This window comes from Pipistrellus hanaki (assembly GCF_964339955.1).
Source record: "Pipistrellus hanaki genome assembly, chromosome: 3".
NCBI lineage: Eukaryota > Metazoa > Chordata > Mammalia > Chiroptera > Vespertilionidae > Pipistrellus > Pipistrellus hanaki.
Genome location: NC_140505.1, coordinates 10,382,949 through 10,410,258, shown reverse-complemented (window position 1 = coordinate 10,410,258; position 27,310 = coordinate 10,382,949). Strand labels below are relative to the sequence as shown.

Here is a 27,310-nt window from a genome sequence, read left to right as displayed (position 1 = left end):
GACACAGAAGGAAGAGTGAAACTACAAACAGTTCTTAGGAATATGAGAACCATTATAATCGCTTACACTAGCAGAAAAAACACACACATTTGATTTTCCAATTTAAAAAGAAAGAATTTTCAGTTCTGGATTGTAAGTTGCTAAGAGAGCAGACATTAAAAGTTCTCATGTCAAGAGGAAAAACTTTACTGTGTGAAGTGACAGAGGTTAGCTAAACTTATGGTGGTAATTATTTTGCAATATATCAAATCATGTTGTTGTACACATATTAAACTTGCATATCTCAATAAAACTGGAAAAATAAAATCACAATGTAAAATGTTACATAATAAGCTTGCTTTCTAAACATTAAAATCATTAAATACTTTTTACCCCTACTTACGTAAAACTGCTTAAACACATAAAAGGGGGTAGTCATGAAGCTTCAGGAATTTTCTACTCCAGCTATTTCGTAGGAACACCAATCCTCCCAAAAGGCAGATTTAATCTGTTTAAAACTATAAAACCGATGAAAGTATTTTCCCAGGACCGCTTATTCCGAGGTCAGATATTGAGGGAAGGGTGAAAATCACAAAGTGTTCTCCAATAAAATATATGACATGCAACCAAAAGAAATACAAGATTCTGCCCTTCCTAAAATCCATAAAGTTATCTTTGATATAACACAGAAACCAATGTCCGTGGCTACACACATTGAGACTGCAGGAAAAGTGTCCTATTTTCTTTTCTTTTTTTTTCAAATATATTTTATTGATTTTTTTACAGAGAGGAAGAGAGAGGAATAGAAAGTTAGAAACATCGATGAGAGACAATCATCGATCAGCTGCCTCTTGCACACCCCCTACTGGGGATGTGTCCACAACCCAGGTACATGCCCTTGACCGGAATCGAACCCGGGATCTTTCAGTCCGCAGACCGACGCTCTACCACAGAGCCAAACCGGTTTAGGCTAAAAGTGTCCTATTTTCAAGCTTCCTGGGAAACTCACTCCTTTCAAATGTATCCTGCTTTGAGGCTAAATTATTTTTTAAACATAAGGTATTTATGACAGAGCCCTATGAAAATTAAATAGTTGCCATCCATCAGTTCATGCCTTTTAATTTAATTAATTTATTCACGAATGTTATTAATTTGTTGTCTACTCTGTGCCAGGTACCCAGACTATTTATCAAAAGGCCCCTAACTAGTGGCAACAGATTACCTTACTCTACCGCTACCTGTCAGGATTCTTCTAGGAGCAAGAGAGAGAAATCTCAACCTCACGTGCTCTAAGTCAAAGGGGTTTTATTGGAATATCTATACTAATAATAAAGGAATACGCAAATTGTCCAGGACACCATCATAGTAACAACTGAATAGCAGTCTGCATGGGGCGACCAGGCCAGCAGGGGGTTAGTGAAGGACAATCAAATGACTGAACAGCAGGCTGAGTGAGGTGACCAGGGTGGCTTGGGGGGGTGGGGAGAGGGTTGGGGGCAGTTAGGGGCGACCAGGCTGACAGAGGGGGGCAGGTGGGGCAGTAAGGAGCAACTAGACCAGTGGGGGGCAGTTAAAGGGAACCAGGCTGGCGGGGGGGGGGGGGCAGTTGTGGGTCACCAGACTGGCAGGGGGGCAGTTGAGGGTAACCAGGCAGCAGTTAGGGGTGATCAGACTGACAGGCAGAGGCAGGCAGGCGGTGAGCAGTTAGGGCAGGCAGGCAGGAATCAGGCCTAAATGGGTAGTCAGATGTCCCTTGAGGGGTCCTGGACTAGAGAGGGTGCAAGCTGGGCTATTCTCTCTCTGAGGGGTTGTACAAATTTCATGCATCAGGCCTCTAATATACCCACAAAGATCAGTGGTGGGGCTGGCTTCAGACTGGCCAGGGCTTACCACAGCCAGCTCCTCACCCTCATCTCTCAGGTCCCTTCTCCTCTGGCTCCCAGCTCTCTGCTCACCATGGTTCCAGCAATCCAGCCTCCTCTCCTACTACATCTGTGGCCATGGGAGAGATGTAGCACCCGCTGCTTCCCCCACGACCAAGCAAAGACCCAATGCATTTCACCGGGTCACATGCTTATCCTTAAAGCAGGTGGTGTGGTCACGGGAATGACATGATGAGTGGGTAGGTTGAGGTGCACCATCACAGTAAAAACTCAGGACCAAGAGCAGAGGAGCAGCTACAACCCCTCAGAGGGAGAACTGATGATGGCCGTCCAACCCTAGCACACGCCCCCGCCCTTGCTCCCCAGTCTACCAGAATGCATGCATGGAAGGTAATCCTTCATTCTCTTTCTTTCTCTATCAACATCTATTTAGCCTAGAGAACCCGCATCTTCAACCTCATGTCCTCAAGCACCATCTTTTCTCTGGAAAGAGCCAGTTTCAGCCTGGATAACAGAAGTAGGAGGACTGAGATTCAGAGAGACGAAAATGAAGTGTAAGGGTAGATATTGGTAGAAAAGCACATCCCAATAATCTTGACCTAATTTTTACAGGGAAGGTGGAAAGGAAGGAGGGGCTCAACCAGCCTCTTTGGTGACACTGGCTGCACAAGAGCATGTGGAAAATGAATAAAGATTCTGGGGTTGCATGCATGTGAGAAGGCTATTTAGTGTGTCTGCTTCTAAAGTGAAGAATCCACATGTTTCCCAATATGCTGGAAAATTTAAGGCCTTTCTCCACACAGAAAATAGGTATTTGATGCACAAATTTCTATAAGTTTCTGAGCCAAATCCAAATCTCCAAATTATTCCAATAAATAAGGCCATATCTGTGAAAAAGTAAGCTTTGCAAAACTGGCTTCAAAAAAGAACATCAGTCTAATTTCCTAAACAGATAAGGATCTTTTTTATCCGGCTTAAGTCAAGATGAAGAAAATATCTGGATGATCTCAGGTAGTCATGAATGCCTACAAATGAGCAGGTTGTTCAGTTCCATCTACCAGGACAATTGTCAAAACAGGAGCTCTGACTGACATTTAACTGAAGTCAAAAACTCCCGGAGAAAGATATTAAAGCTAAAATAGTGACACAGTGCCATAGCTACTTAAGAAACGAGAGTGCTAGGGATTCTTGGAAAAGGCAGGGAAGAGAGAGGGAGCCCACTGGAGCTCGGAAGACTCTATAAACATCATGCCAGCAGCCAAGAGTCATAAATAAGGAGCCGGGCCCTTGAGAGATCCGCACGGGGCCCGTGCAATTTATTTTGGTGGGTTGACCCTGGATGTGTAGGCTTCAAAGAACACGCACTCTTGAACAAGCGGACAGTCCCGGGATTTATTTCAACACCACCTTAAAATAACCTCCACCAAAAATACCATTTCCAACGAGCACAAATAAAAGAAAGAGAGGAAGAGAGATGCTGAGATGGTAGCAAATGAAGGGCAGATGCTGGGCCCACCGTAACCTGGAGAACCGATGTACGGAGTGACCTAGCAAAGAACAGCTGGTTTAAAAACAATAGTCATTTTAAAAAAATAAAAAATAAAAAACCCTACGGAAGACCAAGACCTCGCGGTGAAGCAATATAGACAGTCAAAGGCTAACTTTATTGTGATGGCAATTTCCCTGTGAAAATATTTCTAAAATTCTAAAATGCTTCTGAAGTTGACGCACTAACGACAAAGTCTACACCGCCTACTCACACAGCTCCTTGGGGAACTATAAGAAAACATTTGTCTGAGGCCAGGTTGTGCCAAATGGAACTGACTGCTGGTCCAGAGAGAGGAGGCAGCCTGGGCACAGACAACCGAGTTGCCTACACATCCGTCCCACCGTCCCCTGGCGAGTCTGTCAGTGCCGAGGACGGAGGGGCACAGCCCGTCCACGCAGGGCCAGGCCAGGTTCCAGCTCATTTACACATTCCCATGCCGCACCTCCGGGCTCCGAGTCCCCGAGGGCAGGCTTCATAATTGGCACCACATTTCCCTCCTCCTCCTCTTGCAGGACAGCCCTCTGGAGCCCATCAGTCCTGTTCTGGGAAAGGAGCATCGAGCAGACAGAGGAGGGGAGGGCTCTCCGAGGCCCAGGAAGAAAGGCTGCACTACTGCTCTGTGGCCATGAGCCCCGAGTTACCCAGAACATGGAGGACTCCACTCTCCCAGCACCACACGTTCCCTCCAGCCCGATCCCAGGACCCGCCTCCTCAAGTCCACCTTTCCCCCACCACCCCAGTCCAGTGATCACTCTCTATCCTTAGAATCGTTGTGGCACCTCTATCATTACCAGCTATTTCCCATTTACCCTACACTGCCTATTCCATGCTACTTCTACTGTACCACTCTAATTGTTTCTAAGGACATACAGGGTGGGGCAAAAGTAGGTTTACAGTTCGAGTACTAGAAATAGAATTTATTTTTCTATTATTATTTATTAACTAGAGGCCCGTGGCATGAAGACTCGTGTAAGAATAGACCTTCCTTCTCCTGGCTTCGCTCCCTGCTGCCAGGGAGCCTGCAATTCCTTGCTCCCTGCCAGAGCTCTGTTTCTGTAGCTCCCTCTACTCCCACCCTCCCACTCATAGCAGGCATCCCGCCCGGCTGCTCTGCATCTGCATATGCAAATTAACCCACCATCTTTGTCGGGTTAATTTACATACTCACTTTTGATTGGCTGTGGGCATAGTGGAGGTACAGTCAATTTGCATATCTGTCTATTATTAGGTAAGATTATTGTATTATTTTCCATTGGAACAATTGTAAGCCTACTTTTGCTTCACCCTGTATATTCTCAAGGATGGCAGCAGTTCTTTCCTTTCTCATATTCCCAGTAGCACCATGAAGAATGCTAGGCCCACACTTACATTAGAATTTACATTAAAAGAAGGAGATGGGATACAGAGTCCTTGGCTTGTTGGCTTCCTGAAATAATGGACTTGTACAATGCTTCAGAGCAACATAACAACCTTTATCTGTAGTATCTTTAGGGACAGGCTCTACATTTCACCTTTGTATCCTAATGCCTAGCTCCTGCATGAGCTGAGATATCTGTCCAGTGAATGAAAATGATCAAGACTATGGCAAAATCAAAGCATGTGAGGGCTTTTAGGTAGATCAGATGCAATGAGCCAGGAATACTTTATTATTGAATTTGATTTTTCAGACAAGAAGGTTAGGAATATTCAACTGTGGAAGATATTGCAAGTACAAGAAACAGAGATGGAAAAAAAAAAAAGGGATTTCATCTGCAAATGTGGAATCTAAATGCCATGTAACTAAAATGGATCTGAGACTTTTCTTTTTCTGTAGCTGGGAAAAATCTACACAGCTGCAGTTGAACAAACAGTCTTTAAAAGCTGATGTGAACACAGCCAGCAGGTAAAAATAAAAGCTGCACTATTAACCCAGATTAACTAGATTAGAGAGGTTTTTAAGTGTTTTGTGTTTTAAACCTACCGTATTTTCTGGCATATAAGAAGACCCCCTAATTTTACAGTTAAAACATGTTCTGTACCCGAAGCTACACTGTGTTCTAGTAAAAAGCCTGCTCAGATTGGCCAGAGTCAGAGAGGCGGTCTATTAAAAAAAGAACTGGTGTTGCGTTGAAAGTGGGGGGTAGTCTTATACAGCGAATATAGGCCTAAACCTTTTAACTGTAAAATTAGGGGGTCGTCTTATACGCCGGAAAATACGGTAATTAGTCTTCATACTGGGCAGAGGTTTCCCAATTGGTATAGAATATGAGAAGTTTTGAGAAGGTTAGTTTATCTTTGCTCTAGGTCAGAAGTTCCTTGTGTGGTTGCTACATATGAACACATAGCTCTTCCTAAAATTCTTTATTTGGAAATTTAAGGCTCTTCAAGACACCAGTGTCCTGCCAGCGGGAGGGTGAGCTGCGGAGCGCCCTCGGGTGACTGTGCGTAATGTCTCTGCGTGCTGTCAGCTGTGAGAGGTTTTGGGAGAACCTTTCAGACTCACGTTTTGGTGACAAGGTTTTTAACTTTAAGGCAAAAACTTAAATTCTGAGGTCAGACCAAGTCCAAGTATCACATTCCTATTGAAAGCCATACTTATATTTTCTTGTAAAGTGCTTTTGAATTAATCAAATACAGGTATTAGCAAAATTATGTTAAACATAAGAGGAAAAGAAGAACCAAGGTTTAAGATAATGAAGCTTGGACACACAGTCACTTAACCGTGTTCTTAGTTCATTGGGCTCAAGGAATATTCATTGTGCATCGCTACCAAGGGCCAGGCACAGAGTGTTCTGGAAGCTGGAGGTACAGCTGCAGACAGAATAACGTCACTGCTCACACGTGCTCTGCCTGGGGATCGCTGGGCAGGGGAGCAGGCACCAAATACACAAGTTTACAAACAAATAAAGACACACACATCGGAACAGTGGTTGGCAAACTCATCAGTCAACAGAGCCAAATATCAACAGTACGATTGAAATTTCTTTTAAACTTAAACTTCTTCTAATGCCACTTCTTCAAAATAGACTCGCCCAGGCCGTGGTATTTTGTGGAAGAGCCACACTCAAGGGGCCAAAGAGCCGCATGTGGCTTGTGATCCGCAGTTTGCTGACCACGGCGCCAGAAGGTGCTAGGAGGGAAATGAGAGCAGGAAAAGCAGTCGGAGGTGGAGGGGCATTAACATGCCCAGGAAAGTCCTCTCTAAGGCAATGACTGGGTCTTTTCATAGAGAAGAGGAGAGAGCCAGCCATGAGGAACTAGTGGAGTGTTTCAGGTAAAGGGAGAAACGCATGAAAGGTCCTGGGCCAGGTCTGCTTTGACAAGATCAAGGGTCCAGAAGGAGGTGGGACGCCTGGTGAGAGTCTGTGAGGGGAACAGGACAGGAGCTGAGGGGCCGCAGGGAGCCACAATGACCTGTAGGGTCTCCCAGGACAATGTTCGGACTCCAGCTTTCTCTCTGCACGGGGTGGGAGGCAAGGGGCAAGGCTGACAGGGGAAGGGTAGCAGGATATGGCAAGAATGCCTTCTAAAAATGGGAGCTTTTCTAAGTCATAGCTTATAGTGGGGGAAAAAAAAAAAAAAAATATATATATATATATATATATATATATATATATATATATATATAGTGCTCTAAACAATTGCAGTATTATTTGTTATTTAAATCTTTTCTACCATGAAGTTCCATGAAACTAGAAGCTCTGTTGGTCTTGTTCACCACTGGGTCTCCAGGGCCTACAAAGCCTGGCATATAGGAAGCACTCAGGAACATCTGCTGAAGGTACAGGTGAGTGAATAACCATGTGAATGGTGTCTTTGAACTGACCCACGGAGCTCGAGAGGACAATTCCTCCCTTACACCTCCACTACCAGACTGTCCCAACAGTCATCGTCCCCCCGACCCACCCCCGTGTGCAGGTAGCTGCACCTGTAACGTTCCCAATGCCGTGTGTGTTGCCGGGGGCCCTAAGGAATGCAACTTTCTTTACTGGCAATACATTTATTTCTCTGGGAACCTCTGATAAACAGTGTTTTTGATAAATGAAAAAGAGGAGAAAAGTAAACATACAATTTTTTCAGAGTTGTCACAGCCTGCCACGAAATTTTCAGTGGGGGTTATTTTTAAACCAGTTTAAGCGGCTGTGGGAGGAAGGGTTGGGCTTGTGTCCTGGGAAGTACTTCTTACTCCCCAAGGCTTCGGCTAGCTGTCCACCAGGGGAAAGGGCACTAGGAAAAAAATAGTTTCGGCTGTTCCTGGCCCAAGACATAGGGGACAAAATGAGCCTCTGGACTCCCTCTGCGTGTAATATAAGAATGCAAAACGGAACCGTCACTTGGGACAAAGTCACGGAATCCCGGGTGTTTTGTTAAGCGGTTAGATTTCATGCATACTTCACAGCTTGTCCTGGTCAGAGTGGAAAAGCCAATAAAAATCGGGATGAGGAAACATATGCCCATCTGTGCTGTGGAAGCAAGCACTCCGGACACAGTTTTGCTTGTGGAGGTGTGACAGAAGCGGTGACCAAACCAAATCAGTTGTTCATGGGAAACGCTGACACTTACTGGTAAGTAAATAAAAGTGGACACACACAGGAGGTCACAGCTGCATGCCTGGCTCTCTCTTCACCAATGTCTCCAGGTGTGGAATCCCTTCACTGCATTTCTTTGGAAAGCTTGCGTGGTGGCGTAAATGTTACCATGCTACCTTCATCCACTGAGCCACACAAGTTACCACTTATTAAAATGGAAAAAAATACAAATAGATAATTCAGAAAATTAACAAGATGGTAAAAAAAATCTATTTTTGAGAATACATCAACCTCACTAATACTAAAAAACATACAATGAAATAACAAGATGTTATTTCCCACCTTATATTAGCAAATACTTTTTTTAAGTAATAAAGCAATGGCACAGTGAGAAAGATATTATACCATGTTTCTGAAAATTGAAAAACTTAAAAAAAAATCATCTGGCAACAAAGATCAACCATAAAATTGTTCATCTCTGTGATCCCATTATTTCATTACAGGATCTATCCTAAGGGAGTAATCACATATACAGATAATAATTAATAAACAAAATATCCATCATATATAACATTGTTGTAATAACCTTCTGGGGAAATGGTTAATCTGATGACATTTCCATAGGATTAAAAAATATATATTCTTCTAAAAGCATGTTTGCAAAGCTTACATGATAGTAGGTTAAAAGAAGCATGCTCCAAAATTGAATGCGGTGATCCTAAGTTTCTAAACCAACAAGTAAAAAGTCTGAGGATTCATACAGTGAACATAATAAGAGAATAAAATACAGTAAAATATTATCAGTGGTTCGTTTCTATGTTGATTCCAAATAGAATCAAAAGTAACATACTTCTATAATCTAAAAATTACCTGTTAAAAGAAGAGAGAACAGTATAGATGGCATCATGGTGGTCAATGACACCAGAAAGCTCATCTTCTCATGACTCTGTTTGAGCTCTCTCCATCACAGAGAACGTGCAGATGAGATCCCTATTTTCAAATGGATGATATGACAGTTTGTATAAGGTGGTGAGTTTGACATTAATTCTAGGCAAGATTCTAAAATGGGTTCGTTAATGGAATTTTGTATGAACCTAGAAAAAGAAACCACCAATTGGCAGGAACATCCACTCAGTCATCCTTGAAGATTGCTTCATTTCTTTGAATGATCTTGTTGAAGAGGGGATGGAGGTCAAGTTCACTAAATGGTAGATGACATCAAACTGAAAGAATTAATATTTCTGTTATCAGAATCAAGATCCTGGGAGACAGGGGCAAGTGGCTTTAGTCACTTAGGAGTCACATCTGCCGGCCTAGTTTCTTCCTTGGATAAAATCACAGATGAGGGAATCCAGGGCAAGTTCATTAGTAAATGGTCCCACACTGAGAGAAAGAGCTGATGTGCCAGAGTCTAAAAACAGGGTATGGGATTAGGCAATAAGCAAAATCCAATGAGATAACACTCAACAGAGGTAAGTGTAAGATACTATCATTTAAGGAAATAGTAGGGCGCACTTGACCTCACACAGAATGTGTGGCAATAACGGAGGGGTTCTCTTCCTGATCTGGGACTCGATGATACAATTGGAAAATAGTTACCACACTTTACTCTCCCCCAATGCAACCAAACTAAAGTCATCAAGTGCCTTTGTAACTCACCGAGTTCAGCAAGAGATAGGTAAAGGGACTTAAGACCAAGGCACTGGGTAGTTGCCAGAACAGGCGGTACTGAGCTAACGATTTAGCTAACAAAAAGGTTAGGGAGATGGAAGCATCAAATGAAATACTTGGTCATTTTCTGGAAGGAGGGTTGATGTATTGGGCAATATTCCAAGGGACCTAGCTAAGTCCAACTACTAAAAACTACAAATTTTGAAGAGGTGATGGAGGTCAAGTTCATTAAACGGTAGATGACATCAAACTGAAAGAAGTAGCAAAGTGAGACAGATTTTGACCAAATATAAGGAAAACTTCTTAATCATGAGAGCTGTCCATGGTCATTATGGACTGCCAAGGGACACAGCGAGTTCCCTGTACCAAAAGTATGAATCTCAGGGCAGCTGGGCACTTGGCTCAGAAGAAATTCAAACACAGTCCTGGTTCATTCTCACTCTGGATGCCTCCGTGTCCTCTGTGATGAGTTATCTGGACCCTGCTTAGACACCTTAAGAGACAAACTAATTTCTCTTATACAAACATGTATACCGTAATTGTGGGAAATAACTTCTCTCTATCAAGCCAAGATCTTCTCTGCTCTCTGGGACAATAAAGAATTTGCCTAAACCCTGGACGATATGAGAGGCTTCAAAGTTCTGAAAAACATCTATACTAATAAAAGGGTAATATGCTAATCAGAATGGATAGACTGAACATCTTCTGGTTGTCCAGTCCTCCTTCTGGACAAGCCACGGTGGCAGGGGCCAAAGCAGAGGCGGCTAGGGGTGATCAGGCCAGGAGAGAAGGGAAGTTAGGGGTAATTAGGCCAGCAAAGGAGGGAAGTTAGGGGTGATCAGGCCGGCAGGGGAGGACAGTTAGAGGTGGACAGGCTGGCCTAAACGGACAGTCGGACATCCCCAAGGGATCTTGGATTGGAGAGGGTGCAGGCTGGGCTGAGGGACCGCCACCCCCACCCCGTACAAGAATTTAATGCACCAGGCCTCTAGTCATGTAATAGGAACCCTTATAAAACTGTTCCTACTGTCAGTCATTCTACTCTGAGCAATATACATTAAGAAAATTGTACCAGAAACTTTCAGAAGGACACAAATCCCTATCATAGAGACAGGTTATGCAAACTATAGTCAAATGAACAACGTGCAAGTGTTAAAACAGTGAATAGGTGGATGACTTCTGAATATAAAATAGATATATGCAAAGCAATGGTGGCCCAAAGTTCTATATGAGAAAAACACTATTTATGACTGTAAAAAAGGACATGTTATTACTAAATAGAAGTGAATTTGGAGTGATATAATTTCATGCTCTTTGCGTTTTCTCAAAAATTTGTTTAACTGTATAACAATAGACATCTTATTCCCTTTTTTTTTTTTTAAATATATTTTATTGATTTTGTACAGAGAGGAATGGAGAGAGATAGAGAGTTAGAAACATCGATGAGAGAGAGTCATCGATCAGCTGCCTCTTGCACACCCCCTACTGGGGATATGCCCGCAACCAAGGTACATGCCCTTGACTGGAATCGAACCCGGGACCCTTCAGTCCCCAAGCCGACGCTCTATCCACTGAGCCAAACCGGTCTCGGCACATCTTATTCCCTTTTGATGTAAACCTTTGTATTCGTGCACTTTAAACAAGTGTTTCCAAAGTACCTAGGTCCTGTACTCTGTACATTCTATATCGTTGGATGCATGTGAAGAGGAAGGATTTAATTGTATGATACAGATTTTCCTCAAAATATCAATATATATACACACTTTAATAGCTGATAGCTCAATTTTGAAAATGAAATGTATTTTAACAAATATTGCCTTTATAATTATTCAAAGTGTGTGCATACATTTTTGGGAACACCCTATATATACACAATGTAATCACAATTTCCTAAAAAATTCAACATAGAGCTATTTATATGACCCAGTAATTCCACTCTTAGGGATACAACCAAGGGAACTGAAAACTTAGGTTCACACACACACAAAAACAAGTATGAGTGTTCATAACAGCACTTTTCATAATAAAAAACTGCAAACAACATCAATGCCCATCAGGCGATGAGTGAACAGAAGGTTGTATATCCGCAGAAGGGAATATGATTCTACAGTATAAAGGAATGAAATACCAGGGCATGCTACAACTTGGGTAAACCTAGACAAGATCATACTAAATGGAAGAAACAAGTCACAAAAGGCCACACATTACATTATTCTATCTATATAAAATGTCCACACTAGGCTAATCTAACAGAGGCTGAAGGTAGACTAGTGGTTGTTGCGAACTGAAGGACGCAATGAGGACGGTCATGTTCTAAATTAGATAGTGGGGATAGTTGCACAACATGAAAAATGGACTGAAAAGCACTGAATTGTACACTTTAAATTACTTAAATGGTGAATGTTATTTGAATTCTACCTCATTCAAACTCATATCATACCTCATATCATCACAAAATACATATCATTTTATATATATATATATTATTTTGTTATTTATTGTACAGAATACATTGACATTCTCTAATACTTAGCACTAGTTTTATTAGAAGACTAACAGTACCGTGATTAGTCATGGGTACAATGTACATGAGGCCTGGATTACTACAGCAAACACTAAACACCTAAGTGCTGAAACCAAGACTGTTTCATTCTTTCTGTTATCTGAGTGTTAATTTACTTACTAGCAGTGTGTGCTTACTTGCTGCCAGCAGCTGGGTTGGGTTGAGGGGTGAACAACATACGATCCTCACCCTGACAGGGCTCCTGCTTTGGCAGGGGAGCTTGGCATGAAACAAATCATCAATCACTCAAATAAATATAGAACGTGTAACCAGGGGCGGGAGGTAAAGTACTGGGTTCTGCGAGAAATTTCAACAAGCAGATCTGACTTAGATGGGGAACTGGGCAAGAGCCTCTCAGAGGAAATATTCAATCTCAGAGGGGAGGGATTTGGCCAGGTGAAGAGTGAGGCCAGAGATTCCCAGGATGAAAGGGCAGCGCAAACGTCCTGAGGCCGGAAAGACCTACCACCTTCGAGAAACCCACAAGGCCAGTGGTGACCAATGGTTAGTACATAATGAGAAGACTCACAGGTGAGAGCGGGGAAGTCAAAAGAGGTTCATCCATACAAGGCCTCATGGGCCACTCTGGGGATTCTCACTTTATATCCTTATACAAAGGGAGGCCACCAAGAATTTGAGCAGGAAAGTAACCATCAACTTTGGTCCAGAAAGCATCACCCAGGCTCCCTCCATGGAGAAGGGGTTAGAGGAGAGAAAGAAGAAACTAGGACACCAATTTGGAGGCTAGTAGCGTAGCAGCTTGGATTAGGGAAGTTGGGAGGAAAGGAAGAGAAGGTACCATTTTCAAGATCTGCTTTGAAAAGTCATCACATTCCGTTTTACAACTGAGATTTACACCTTTGGGGAAAAATGTCTTCCAGAAAGACCAAAGCAAAAAAAGCAGAGATTGCTTAACAGGATCCTAGGACCACTAGCATTGCACCCAGGACCAAGCCACGTCTACAAACACAGCGTGCTACTTCTAGGAGCCCCAAAACTTTCAACAACTAAGTGGCACTTGAACCCAAACTGTCCCAGCAGAGGATTTTCTTCCCAGCAAGTCTTCCCAGGGGTAAAGGGAGCCAGACAGTGAAGGGGAGACCCAGGAGTTCACCGCGATGAGTCCAGGTAACGTTTAGTGTTCTCACTTCAACCTAACTGCCAGCTAGCTTGTCTCCGGAACATTAATTCTATAGATCAGCAATTTCCCCTTAGATTGTCAAAGAAAATAGCGACAACAGTCAACACAACAATAGCTGTTAGGTGTGAATGGATCAAAATAATACCTATTTTTTGTCAGATCAGCAAAAAATATAAAATACCTATCTATCTATCTATCTATTAATCTATTAATCTATCTAAAAAGCCAGCGACCGGAACACCGTAATGACCATAACAAACAGTCCCTATGGAGCCCACTGTGGACAGCAAACCAGCCTGATCTGGGGTGGGGCTATCCAGCCAACCTCCTGGGGCCCCTCCCCCTGGCCAGCCCCACCCCCAATGGGCCACCCTCCTCACCCTGATTGGCTCCCAACCCCTCCCCCCGGCTGGCCTGACCCCTGATAGCCCCCTCCCCCAATCAGGGGCAGGGCCGGGTTGCCCAACCAACCGAGGCCCCTACCTCCAGCCAGCTCCACTCCTGATCAGCCCCCCCACACTGATAAGGGGCAGGGCCAGCCAGCCAACCACACATGGCCCCTCCCCCAGGCCTCTGGCCCCTTCACCAACATCCCACCCACAGCCTCCTCCTCCCCTCCCTCTCCCCAGCCCCTCTCCCCAGCTGGCCCTGCCCAATCAGGAACTTATCATGGCCAGGCCAGCTAGCCAACCTCTCACCTTCTCCTGCCGACAGGCCTAGCCCAAATCCACCAATTGGGGCTGTGCTGGCCAGACCCCAATCATGTACAAATTGGTGCACTGGGCCTCTAGTATTTAATAATTAGTTTATGTGTGCCATGAGATATTAAAAAAGAAAAGAAAAAAAGGTTGCAAATCACTGCTCTAGAGGAACCATTCTGGGAGAGAAACACTCTGCTTAGCATATGCTCCGTTAGAGCCTTCAGTTAAACACACACACCCAAGAAGAACTATCACAAGCACTCCAGATTATTCACGTGCATCTGTCTCCTTAAGCTTTCCTCCCGACACTGAGGCAGACACAAGAGGTTGTGATGGAGATCACAGAATTTACCAAGAGCAAGCGAATGACTTTCACTATAGCAAGAAAGCAACGGTACATTATACACGCATGCACTTCTTTTCCTCTTAAAATAAACCCCTGCTACCCACGTGGTCAATCTCACTTCAAGCCCAGCGTGGGTCAGATAAACAACTCTGTGTACACTTTCACCCAAGACAAGCTACCTATTCAGCACCCTAGACTCTAGGGCCTAGAGTGTAACAGAAGCATGAGATAAAGATGAATAGATGACCGCCAATAATTATATATTTTGCAATATACTCTCTGCAAGTTGTCTTGTTCTCTTTTTCGTTTGGACCGTGAAATTGCATTTTGCACTTAAAAATGTAAAATTCAAAGAGATGCTGTTTAGCCGTGAGGAGTCATGTCGTCATTTCTGTCTTCATCCCTGTTCGCCTCTCAGTTTCTCGGAGGTTGTGATGGGCTGATTACAATGCATCACATTCACACAATGAATGACAGCTGTCTCCACTGTTCCCCGTCCTCCATGCCTCCTTGCACGTTAAGACCCAGCTCTTTACAAAGCACCCTCAGCCCTTTACGGTAGAGCTCATCTTCCCTGCCTTCTCTCCTCCCTGCCCACGGTCCTTGTACACAGGCTTGTCCAGACTAACAGCTGCTTCCTCTTCCAGCCTGGGCACTCCGTGATGCTTCATGCTCTCCTGGATCTAACACAGGGCCCGGCACACCAAGGTTCACAGATACTTGTGGAATGAAATGAATGAAAACATGAACCGGATCCACCCAATCTCTATAGTTTCCAACCGCATCATCCTAAATGTTAATGACCTTCAATTCAATGACCTTTCAGACAGTTCTCCATTTCTCCCCATTTCTTTGCATTTCCTGATGGAAGGGGACTTCTGATTTGAAGTCCTACACTGCTTAGAAGGTGTTTATGGAAACCAGTTTTAAGAATAAGAAAGAATACAGCTCGCCTCCCGGGTTTACACATGTGGTTTTGTACAGGGCGAGCCTGAAAACGGGCGAGAAAGGCCTTCACTCCCCGTCCCAAACTCACATTCTGTCGGAAAATGACAAAGAAGGGATGCCCTTGGCAAGGGCAGAGAGAATCCGTGGTTCATGTCATCATTCCGGGATAAATTATTCAGCAGCACTCAGACTCTGAAAGCTTGGAGCCACCTACCTTGTGGTTTATGGCACTCTCTTCTACGTTTACAATTTCCCGACCGTGAAGCAACAATTTAACTCCATCGGGCAAAATGAAAACAACTCACATTTACTGTTGGAACGGACATTCTTTAGCAAACGGAACGCTTTGTTCCTCCACAGACACGGGCCATTGCAAAGGCGCTTTTACAAAGGGGTGCCATTCCGGAATCTAAAAGGGAACGAACTCTTTCCTCCTTTTACCAAGTCCCATAAGAAATGGCGCCCTCGCCCCCATGAGAGGCGTGGGACCCCTGGGGCTACCTTAGTTCTAACCCAGGGGTCGGCAAACTCGTTAGTCAGCAGAGCCAAATATCAACAGAACAACGATGGACATTTCTTTGGAGAGCCACATTTTTTAAACTTAGAACTATATAGGTAGGTACATTGTTATTGACTTCATTAGGGTACTCCTATGCTGGCCTAAGAGCCACACTCAAGGGGCCAAAGAGTTGCATGTGGCTCGCGAGCTGCAGTTTGCCCACCACTGTTGGAACCCCTCAGACCCAGCTTCCACTTAACTGCCCAGAACCTGGATTAGGAATAAGAGCTCACGCTGGAAACGAAACAGCTTTGGTGGTCGGAGAGAGAGCCAATAGGCTTTTCACATAAAGTCTCTCGCTGGCTGAGAGTTTTTATGGGAGTGGATCACCTCCCATCTGAATTAGGCTCCTAGCACACTGTGAGTGGGAGGGTCTGGGAGGGCGTTTTTTAGCTGGAATGGTCGGGGGTCCCTCGCGTTCCCTGGGTTCAAAAGCTGGGGTTCAAAACACACCAGCGGACGAACCCCTAAGCTGCACTCTTCTCCCCAAGGGAGCAGACAGGCCGGAAAGGGTAGGAAGAGGAAAGGATTGAAGGATTGATAACATCGAATCTGCAGTGAATATTGATCATCCGCTCTGTGTAAGGCCCAATGCAGCTCATGGCCTGATGATGGGGGGGGGGGGGGAGAAGAAGCAGGGGGAATTTGGGGGGGGGGGGTGTCTGAACCCTTAGAATCAACAAGCTTCCGGTGCATCCCCTCCACCTGCACGTACGCTGATGCCCTGCACCTGCCATCAGGAAGGCTTATGTCTCTTTCCTGCTCAGAGCTGCCAAGGGGCGATTTACAGAAATGAAAAAGCCAGCAGCAGAACGGTGAGATTTCAGAAAGGGGCGTTTGTCTGCACATCAGCAGCCTCGCTGCTCCCCAGACAACTGGGGTCCTCCCCCCCCCCCCCCGCGCCCACCCCTGGGTCCACCCAGCACCCTCCAGGACAAGGGGCCAGGTGCAGCATCCGCCCAGGCCGGGCCTGGAGGCGGCGAGGGGAGACTGAGGCTCCGGGGGACCGGGAGGTAGATGCTCGGCGGGGCGGCGCTGCCTCCTCCCTGGATTCGGCGCTGCCACCCCCGGGATGCGGGCGGACGCGGCCAGCGCCCCGCGACGAAGCCCGGCCTCCCGCCAGCTCAGCATCCCCGCCCGCCCTCCTCCCCGCGCCGGCGCACCGACCTTGGGCGTGCGGATGTGCTCCATGGCGGCGGCCCGGCTGGAGGTCCCGGGAGGACGGGCTCCCGCACGGCGTGTCCGGAGCGCGGGGAGGCGGGGAGGGGGCTGCGGGGCGGCGGGGCTGCGGGGCTGGCTCCGCCTCCAGGTGCGGCGGCCGCGGCGCCAGGCGGGCCGGGAGCGCGAGGCGCCCGCGCGGCCCTAGAGGCTGCGGCTCCGCTCCTGCACCTGCACCTGCACCTGCACCTGCACCTGCCCCGCCTCCTCTCCCTCTTCAAAGGCTGCCACCCGCTTTGAGGAGGGGCAGCCAGCTGTTCCCCAAGACACAATGGGGGCCCGGTGCTGGGTGTGGCCTCTCGGAGGAGGGGTGGGGGCGAGCTGCTCCGCAGGCCCATCGGCTTCCTTCCAGGGCGTTCCAGGATCCTGGGGCTTCAGGGTGGAGCCCCCCAAGGCTGCTGCCCCGTGTGCTCTGGGTCCATCAGGGCCCAGCGGGCTCTGTCTGGACAGACCAGCAGGCCAGCAGCCCGCATAGCATTGGGAATGAGGGTGGAAGTGACAGCAGCGGTGTAGGCGCCCTACGAGGTGACCTAGTGAGGCAGGCATCTCTCACCAGCTTGCCACAACACTGTTGGAAGAGACAGCTATTCCTCGGCACAGTGTTGGCTGCTCATCTGCCATCCTCACTGACCTCCCACTGAACAGAAACAAAGCATCCATTATATGAGAAAGTTATCGTTTTTCTAAAAATATATTTTTCATTGATTTCAGAGAGGAAGGGAGAGGGAGAGTGACAGAATCATTGATGGAGAGAATCATTGATCGGCTGCCTCCTGCACGCCCCACGGTGGGGAATGAGCCTGCAACCGGAGCATATGTTTTTGACCGGAATCAACCTGAGACACTTCATCCGCAGGCCAACTGGTTGGCAAACTGTGGCTCTTTGGCCCCTTGAGTGTGGCTCTTCCCCAAAATACCACGGCCTAGCCCAGGGGTCGGCAACCTTTAAGACATAAAGAGCCACTTGGACCTGTTTTCGATGGAAAAAAAAAAACCTGGGAGCCGCAAAACCATTGCGACATTTAAAACAAATATAACACTCCATATATTGTTTCTTACCTTAGTGCTATATACCGGATCGTGCAGAAAAAGGATTTTTTCACTTAACAAAAAGAGCCGCATGCGGCTCCGGAGCCGCAGGTTGCCGACACCTGGCCTAGCCGAATCTATTTCGAAGAAGTGGCGTTAGAAGAACTTTAAGTTTTAAAAAATGGGCTCTCAAAAGCAATTTTAGTCGTTGTACTGTTGATATTTGGCTCTGTGGACTAATGAGTTTGCTGACCACTGAGCTAGGGTGTTATTTAGTAGTTGCCGTTGTTAAGATCAATCCATTGGGAAAAGCCAAAGAAAATGCATGACCCCCACTCCTCCCACCACCACCACCTCACACCACTTTTCCTGCAATTTTGAGTGTACAATGCTCCACCATCACTAAAATTTCATTAAACTGTACATAGTCCTTAGGGTAATATCCAATTTTATCCTAGCTCTCACTTCTCTTTCCAACTGGATTGTAAATTCTTTGGCTGTAGAGACTTTTTAACCTCTTGGCCAATGCCTGGTAGGCACATTGCAGCCTTCCAAAGGCATGTCTCTTCAATCATTTACTGTTAAACTTACAGATCTCTGTCACATTTTTTTTTTTAAATCACTTCATCCTCCTACCACTCTGGGGGGCAATTCGGAGAAGCACAATCAATTGCTATTTGCATCTGACAAAATTGATCCAGAGCGATCATTTCTCCCTTACTAAAGAACAACTGGAAAAGAGCGGGCAGCTCTTTGGTACAAGTCCACACTGACGGCAGTCTTTGCATTTATAATGAGGATGAGCTCAAAGGTAGCTTCTGTCTCCAAATGCCAACCATACTAGAAGCCCTCTATCTGCTGGGCTGGAGAGAGCATTGTGAGTGGATTACTGATCTTGGAATTATGTGCTTTCAGGACTCTCAGTCCCTCTACTCATGACTAATCAAGAGTTTCCTCTATTAGGTGAGTAATTTTTGCATACAAATACTTCTTTTTTTTAATATATTTTATTGATTTTGTACAGAGAGGAAGGGAGAGAGATAGAGAGCTAGAAACATCGACGAGAGAGAGTCATCGACCAGCTGCCTCCTGCACACCCCCTACCGGGGATGTGCCCGCAACCACGGTACATGCCCTTGACCAGAATCGAACCCGGGACCTTTCAGTCCCCAAGCCGACGCTCTAGCCACTGAGCCAAACCGGTTTCGGCTGCATACAAATACTTCTGACCTGTTGCATACTAGCATATATATTTGTGTGTGTGTGTTTTAAGCATCCCAGATATGAATTGGCAGGTGACAAGATGTAAACCCAGGAAATTTAAATAGCTTACTGCAAAGATGTGCTGATTAGTTCAAAATACAGCTTTTGTAAATCACAGTGATAAATTCAATATTAGCTTAAACTGGGTAAAGAATTATAACCAAGTTATTGGGATAAATTAAGGTACAGCAAACTAGAAATAAAATGACAAAAGGGAAAGACGTCTCTATACATAAACATTTTATTTTGGGCTAACAGTCTTCTCAGGACCCCTGCTGGACTTGTCCCTCAGCCCCAGTCACTGTCCAGGCTATTAGATCCCAGACTGTGAGGACCTCTGACAGCCATTTTGTATTTTCTGCCTCACATCCCCACGTTTCACTGCTGCTTTAAACCACTGCCCAGTGTGGCAGGGGAGATTGAAAAAGTAGCAAGACTTGGGGAGCAGTGAAGTGAGAGGACCTAGGATATTGACTTGCCTGACCATGTTGGTCCTACACTGGGCAAACCATGAAACTAGCCATTCATTTGTTTAAGAAACATTAACATTAATTGACAAATGGTCGTGCCCAAGGTACAATGGCAGATGCTGGGTGATTGAAGGAAGACCCAGAGGAGAAGGATACTAAGTTCAATACCAGCGATAAGGATAACACCAAGGAAATGAGACGTGAACTAACGAAGAGGGCAGCAGAGTATGAGGAAATGCCAAAAGAAGCCCCGGAGAGATTAATCTACTCCCTCCATTTTCTGTATTAACTATACAGAAAATAATTGGTGGACTGGAGATCATTAGTTCCCGGAGTTTGATATGTGGCATGTCTGGTGTGAATCACAGGTCATTTGAACGAATGGTGCATCTTGAGTCTTCACACAGCACAAATCTCTCAGGACCAAGAAGTGAGACGTGGAGAAAGCTTTTCCTCTAACACCACCTGATTGGCGGATGGATACACATCCAGGCTGACAAGACACCAGCCTTTGCCCAGTGGGTTGGGAAAGGGCCATTCTTCTTTGGCATTTGTGAATCTTGGGTGGAAAATAAGTGTATTTCAACAAAACTATTTCACCATCAAGCGAAATATTACCCACGAGGGTGAAGACCTAGTTACTGCACATTCACAAAAGGATTCCAAGGAGTACCATAAGCGCCCCCTTTTTCCATCCGTGTGAGGTTGCAGTGATTTTCGCCTTTGTGAAAACGGTAGCCATGACTCTGTGAGTCGGCATTTAATGCTGACGGCACTCTTCAATCCTGTTCCTCTTGGGTGGTGCCAAGTGACCCGTTCTTGGGCAAGCCAGCATGGCCATGGCATACTGAGCCCTATGTTGGGCGCCATATGTGCCGAGCCAACTCAGCCAGGTTCAGTGACCCTGAGGGAGGGCAGTGAAGGATTGAGAAAAGACGGACAAGAGAAGAAAGCTGGGTCTCTATGGGACGCTGCCCTCTCTGATGGAGAGCTATCGACAGTGCCACCAACGACAAGCCGTGTCTTTATTTTATAGCCAGATGCCACGAGGCGAAGTAAGGGCGTGGTCAAGATGTTTACAACATTCTCGTGGGTTTCAATCCTACTCAATTACGTGCACCTGAACTCTATCAAGCCCACATCACTCAGGCACGTGGGGCCACGTGTTCAGACCGTAGTAACCGAGAGAGTCAAAATAATCTAGTCTCTACTTCTGTCTTTCTGACCTTTTTAAAGGGGTTCAAAATGCCATCAAAAAGCTCTGAGTACACATGTCACACGCCAAGTCCTAATCTACTCTATTTATGTTGCCAGACTTCTTCTGGAAAACATCTTCTTAGGAAAAAAAATTTTTTTTATCACACACATATTCTAGTTGTATATAAATCTCTATAGTAATTTTTAAAATAAAAACTTGATACTTACTGGGAACTTTCCCAAAATCCTGTGATCTTCATGGCCTGAGGAGATTTGGATACTTATCAAAAACACTTGCAAGACTTTTTCCAGAATACTTACATCTCTCTGAGGCAACTGAAACTTCTGGCCTGGCCAAGAAATGCTTCCTCGGTGGGTAGTATTGCTAATGATGACAAATTCAGTGAAACCCCGCTCCGTTCCGACAAACCTCAGTGGCCCATGTTCTGTGTGGTGGAGGGCACGCATCTCTGAACAAGCCCAGTCTCAGCTACCGTGTTTCTCCGAAAATAAGACCTACCTGCAGGTTTCCTTCTGAGTGAAATATAAGGCATCCCCTGAAAATAAGGCCCCCCTAAGCTAAACATGAGAGATTTGGTCCACTGATTCTGAAAGAAATGGAGTCACAAGAAATTCACCAGGAAATTCAGGAATTGGATTGTTATTTTGATGTTCCAGAAGATGATGACATGATTGTCATTGACTAAGTGAGTAAATTCTTGATACTGTAGGATTCACAGTTTGTCTGGTTTGTGTTGACAACTCCCGTACTACCGTACCGTATATAGGTAATAAATTTCCTTTATTTTCATTTAACAATAAATGTGTAGCGTATTCTTCTTCATGGAAAAATAAGACATCCCCTGAAAATAAGACCTAGAGCATCTTTCGGAGCAAAAATTAATATAAGACACTGTCTTATTTTCGGGAAACAGGGTAGCAGCATATTCGATACCCAGTACGGTGAGAGCTGCATTTGGGATTCTGCCTGGAGAAAAAAGAGCATCCTCAGCTTCAGGACTTTTGTAGACTCAATGGTGCGGCGTATTGGTGTTGTCTTTAGCCTAGCCCTGTGCCAGATATACTGAGCACGAACTCCCAGGGCAGGAGGCAGCTCGGCCCTTATTCTAGGCTCCAAGAGGGAAGCTCTAGGCCGGCATAAATAGAGCACTTACTTTGGGAACACACAAGGTTTTCAGAGTCTCTTATATTTTGTTTTTCCTCTGAGAAGGCACGTCACTCAAGCCCAAGTGTCTGTCCTCAGACCACTCATTATGTTTATTGCCTTTTGGCTGCCATCCTTCAGCCATCATTTTATTCACATAGTTCCCATATTGGTATTTCTAGTCCTGTACTCGCTCTCTGTCTCACATAGTGTTTTGTTTTGTTTGTTTTTTTTGTCTACCTGCTGAGTAACTCCACTGGGATGTCCCATTCATGTCACACACACACACACACACACACACACACACACGCAAAATTAGTTGAGAAAATGGGCTCTGGAGGCAGACAGGCCTACATTCACATCGCAGCTCTTGCATGTGCTAGCTGTGTGACCTTGAGCATGTGACCTAAACCACTCACAGCCTTGGGTTTCCCACCTGTAAAGTGGAGATAATGACAACACCTGTATTGCTTTGTTTCTCAAGCTGAAGAAGAGGTATTTCTGAGTGTTCATTATATTGTTCCCTATATTTTTGTATATGCCTGAGATAGTTTAAAAAAAAAAAAAATAGAGCCCTAACAGGTTTAGCTCAGTGGATAGAGCATCAGCCTGCAGACTCATGGGACCCAGGTTCTTTGATTCTGGTCAAGGGCATGTGCCTTGGTTGTGGGCACATCCCCAGTGGGGGGTGTGCAGGAGGCAGCTGATTGATGTTTCTCTCTCATCGATGATTCTAACTCTCTCCCTCTCCCTTCCTCTCTGTAAAAAATCAATAAATATATATATATTTAAAAATAGAATTGATAGCAGGTGGGAGATGATTACACAGTCTTTTTCGGGTGGATGTGAAAATTCAGTCAGATCGAGCATTTGACATGTGTTGTGACAAATATTTATCCAGTATTCTCCTTGTGCCAAGTGCTGGGCATAAATGTGTGAACCAAAGTGATCCCAGCCCCTGCCCTCAAGGTGCCTCGGTCTAATAATACCCGCTATTATTGTTGTTACCTTCTGCCTAATACTGAATGCTCCTCTTGGCTTCATCATTTTTTGTGGATCTTAGTCACTCAGTCTCAAAACCTTGGAGTCTGTCGCTGACTCCTCCATATTCGTTCACCTGGCCCTGCCTCTTCCTTCCTCACGGCTGTCACTGGAGCTCAGATCCACAGTGCTTCCTCCCGGCTGCAATGTTAGCCTCCTTGGCCAGAGTAATCCCTATAAAGAGCAACTCTCCTCATATCACTCTCCAGCCTGCAAACCTTCTGTGGTTTCCAGTTGCCTTCGGAATGAAGTACCATTTCCTTACTCTGCCCCTTGGCAAAGTAAGTCACTGGCATTTCCTAGGTGCTCAATAAATACTTATTAAATGTGTCAATTACTCAACCAATCACTCTCTATAGCCTGCATTTGCTCATCTTTCTGTCTTTGCTCACACCATTCCCATCTCTCAAATCCTTTGAGGTTCATCTCAAAATTTGCTTCAACATTCCCTCCAGATGGCATCCTTCCAAAATAACTCTTGTCTGTTCATTCCAATGAGTAGAGATCATCACAGGCAGCTTATTTGCAGCTGGAAGTGTAATTTTACGCATCGCTGTCACAGCTTGTCTGCTGGGACCTTGATCAGACCACAGTCCAAGGCTGGGCCACTACACGGACCGCATCGGGCTGATTAGATCTGATTAGCAGAACATAGCAGGTGCCCACGATGCCCAATGAAGGCACACACATCGTAAGGTGGGAGGAGCATTCTGGGAAAATTCAGAGTTCTGCCATCGCGGTGAAGTTGACAGGGATGCGTGGTAGCCTGGGACATGTTGAAGTGGCGTCTCAAATGTGAAAGGCAAGTTTCTTTCTTTGCGCCCCAACACTGTGCTTTAACCTATTGCTAAGCTAGCCACAGGACTACCAGCTTTCAGTGAGTCTAAGTGAGAAAAGGTTCTCCATCTGGTCTGAGTTGTAGTGAAACAGATTAGCTACAGTGATCTTTTGACCCCAGCAGATCCAAATATGCCCAGGTACCTGCAGCAGACAGGATGCAGTATGGTGCCTCCAGCAGGCTGCCACTGAAGAAGCAAAACTGGTTACTGGCATGGCCCACCACTAGCCAAACACCACCTCTGTGCTCATTTCTTTAAAAGATGTTTTATTTTATTCAATTGTGACCCTAGCCGATTTGGCTCAGTGGATAGAGCGTCGGCCTGTGGACTAAAAGGTTTCAGGTCTGATTCTGGTCAAATGCACAAGCCCAGGTTGCAGGCTCAATCCCCAGTAGGTGGCGTGCAGGAGGCAACCCATCAGTGATTCATTATTGACTAGAAGCCTGGTGCATGAAATTCATGCATGGGGCCAGCAGGGGGCAGGGGTGTCCCTCAGCCCAGCCTGCACCCTCTCCAATTTGGGACCCCTGGAGGGATGCCTGACTGCCCCTTTAGACCTGATCCAGGTGGGATAGGACCTAAACCGGCAGTCAGACATCCCTCTCACAATCCAGGACTGCTGGCTCCCAACTGCTCGCCTGCCTGCCTTCCTGATTGCCCCTAACCACTTCTGCCTGCCAGCCTGATCACCCCCTAACCACTCCCATGATTGATGTTTAACTGTTCCCTTACAATCTGTTTGCCCCCAACTTCCCTCCTCTGCCAGCCTGGTCACCCCTAACTATCCTCCCCTGCAGGGTTGATTGCCCCAACTGCCCTCCCTGCTGGCCATTTTGTGGTGGCCATCTTGTGTCCACATGGGGGCAGCAATCTTGTGTGTTGGAGTGATGGTCAATCTGCATATTACTCTTTTATTAGATAGGGTGTTTCTCTCTCTTTCTCCCTCTCCCTTCCTCTCTGAAACTAATGAAAATATTTTAGATTGTGGTAAAATAAACATAACATAAAATTTGCCATTTTAATCATTTTAGGTGATAGTTCAATGCTTCTCACAACTAATTTTTAAGCCAAAAAGCCAGATACAAAACTATATACAATACCATCTAAATTGTGTTTCAAAATGAGTGTGTGCACCTGGGTATATAGGTGAACATAAAGAGACAAAAAATAGAAGAAAGGAATATATTGATATGACAACTTCATCTGGTGGTGCATTTGCGGGTAATTGTCACTTTCTTTAAGTTTTTAAAATATTTTACAAGTATTTCTGTTGTGTATTATAACAATTATAAAGAATGCATATTTTAAAAGGTCTTTTCAATAAAACCAAGCCATAATCTATAATCATGATATAGTGTTGTGCGTCAAAGCAGGCACATTTGTGGAGGGTAAATTTTATTTTTAAAGCAAAACATTAATTGTATATTGACTAGTTGAGAGACCTTTAAAATGTGTACTTTCTAAAATTTCAATTCAAAAATAATAATTCTGAAAAGTAGTCCTTTTTCAAGACTAAAATCAGGCTTACTTTCCAGGAGGAAACCATAAAAACAAGTATTCTATTGATAGATGGATAACAATAGCTGAAAAAGGATAAGAGGAGGGTACTCCCTCTTGAGTTGTCAGGATCTTGGCAGTGTTGTTTTTACAAGAAAGAAAAAAACTTTTTTTTAATCCCAAAGACTTTTCTGTGAAGTTCAGTCATTTTGGAGGAATGTACTGTGGTGCTTTAAAGCCAACGATCTATAAAAATTAATTGATCTTTAACTTTTAGCAAAATGTATCTTCAGCAAATAGAATGTATCTTTGGGAAATAGAATGAGAAAATAGAATGTATATAATTAATAAAACATTACCTTAACCCTCCTCCTCCTCTTTTTTCGTTTATATATAGATGCTAAATGTTGGCAAAATGAACAAGATCATGGATCTCGTAGCTAGGGCAATTTGAGATTTCTAGTAAACAGAAGTTAAGCATTGTGCTTGGGTTCCATTAGGGTGTCTTGTGGAGATAATGAGTAATTTTGAATGCTGGCCCTGCAAGAGAATTCTTCCTTCTTTTCTTTGGCAGAGAGTCTACTTTTGTAAACAAAAGCAGTGAGCAAGATTTGTTCGAAAGGGGGAGCTAACAGGGTCTGATCTGGATCTAACTTGTTGAGAACCACCTGTGTTTGCGTTGGGATTTGGCTGTCACTCTTGACCGGCTTGTCACTGCAAAGACCTACTCACAGAGCTTCAACACAGTACATAATCGGAATTCCATTATTTGTGGGTAGAACAAATCAAGTTTATTTTCCGTGTTTTGTTTCTGATCCTCCTACCATTTTGCAAGGGATCTCCACGGATAATCACAAATTATGTGATTATCTAAAAATTATGTCGTTAAGCAGGTTGTGTAGTGCTCAGGTTTCACAAATGATGACTAAATTCCTGGGCCATTCCTCAGAAGGCCTTGCAAACTATGGTACTATTTTGTGCTACCCCTGCCCGACCAGCGTGGCCCAGTGGGCCAGGAGGTCACGGTTTGATTCCTTATCAGGGCACAAGCCCCGGTTGGCCCTTCAACCCCAGGAGACAGCCAATCAGCGATTCCCTCTCATCATCATTGGTGATTCTATATCTTTCTCCCTTTCCCTTCCTCTCTGAAAACAATAAAAATATTTTTACAGATTGTGCTACTGCTTATGCTATATCAAAGTCCCATTAATACCATTTTGTCTACTATTTCTGTCTACATCAAAATCATGGGGTCTTTCTTTTTCTTTTCTTTTCTTTTTTTTAAATAATTCTTTTTAAAAAAATATATGTTTTATTGATTTTTTTACAGAGAGGAAGGGAGAGATATAGAGAGCTAGAAACGTCAATGAGAGAGAAACATACACCAGCTGCCTCTTGCACACCCCCTTCTGGGGATGTGCCCGCAACTCAGGTACATGCCCTTGACCGGAATCGAACCTGGGACCTTTCAGTCCGCACACTGATGCTCTATCCACTGAGCCAAACCGGTTTCGGCTCATGGGGTCTTTCTTGACTTCAGACCTCCTACCGCCACTTTTGGAGCAGAAGGCAGTGTGGCCAGGCAGCCTTAAGTGACAGGGATGCCAACAGAGGCGGTGGCTTCTCTAGAAGACCAGTATCTCAACTCTTTCTTCTCTAGGTTGCTCCGTTAAACAGCACCTGGTAGCCAGAAAGATCTTTGGATTCCATGGTCTTCACAGACTATGAAACAATATTCTACCA

The 27,310-nt window shown here is 45.0% G+C and overlaps 1 protein-coding gene across 1 annotated transcript in view; it reads right to left on the bottom strand.

Annotated features, from left to right (window-relative positions):
• MTMR7 (myotubularin related protein 7) overlaps positions 1-17,348 on the bottom strand; it is an 89,293-nt gene extending 71,945 nt beyond the window's left edge. The window contains exon 1 of the mRNA XM_084879237.1: positions 17,016-17,348. Within this exon, the coding sequence (XP_084735363.1) occupies positions 17,016-17,039 (24 nt within the window). The 5' untranslated portion in view covers positions 17,040-17,348. The remainder of the gene's footprint in view (positions 1-17,015) is intronic.
• Positions 17,349-27,310: the final 9,962 nt, after the last annotated feature.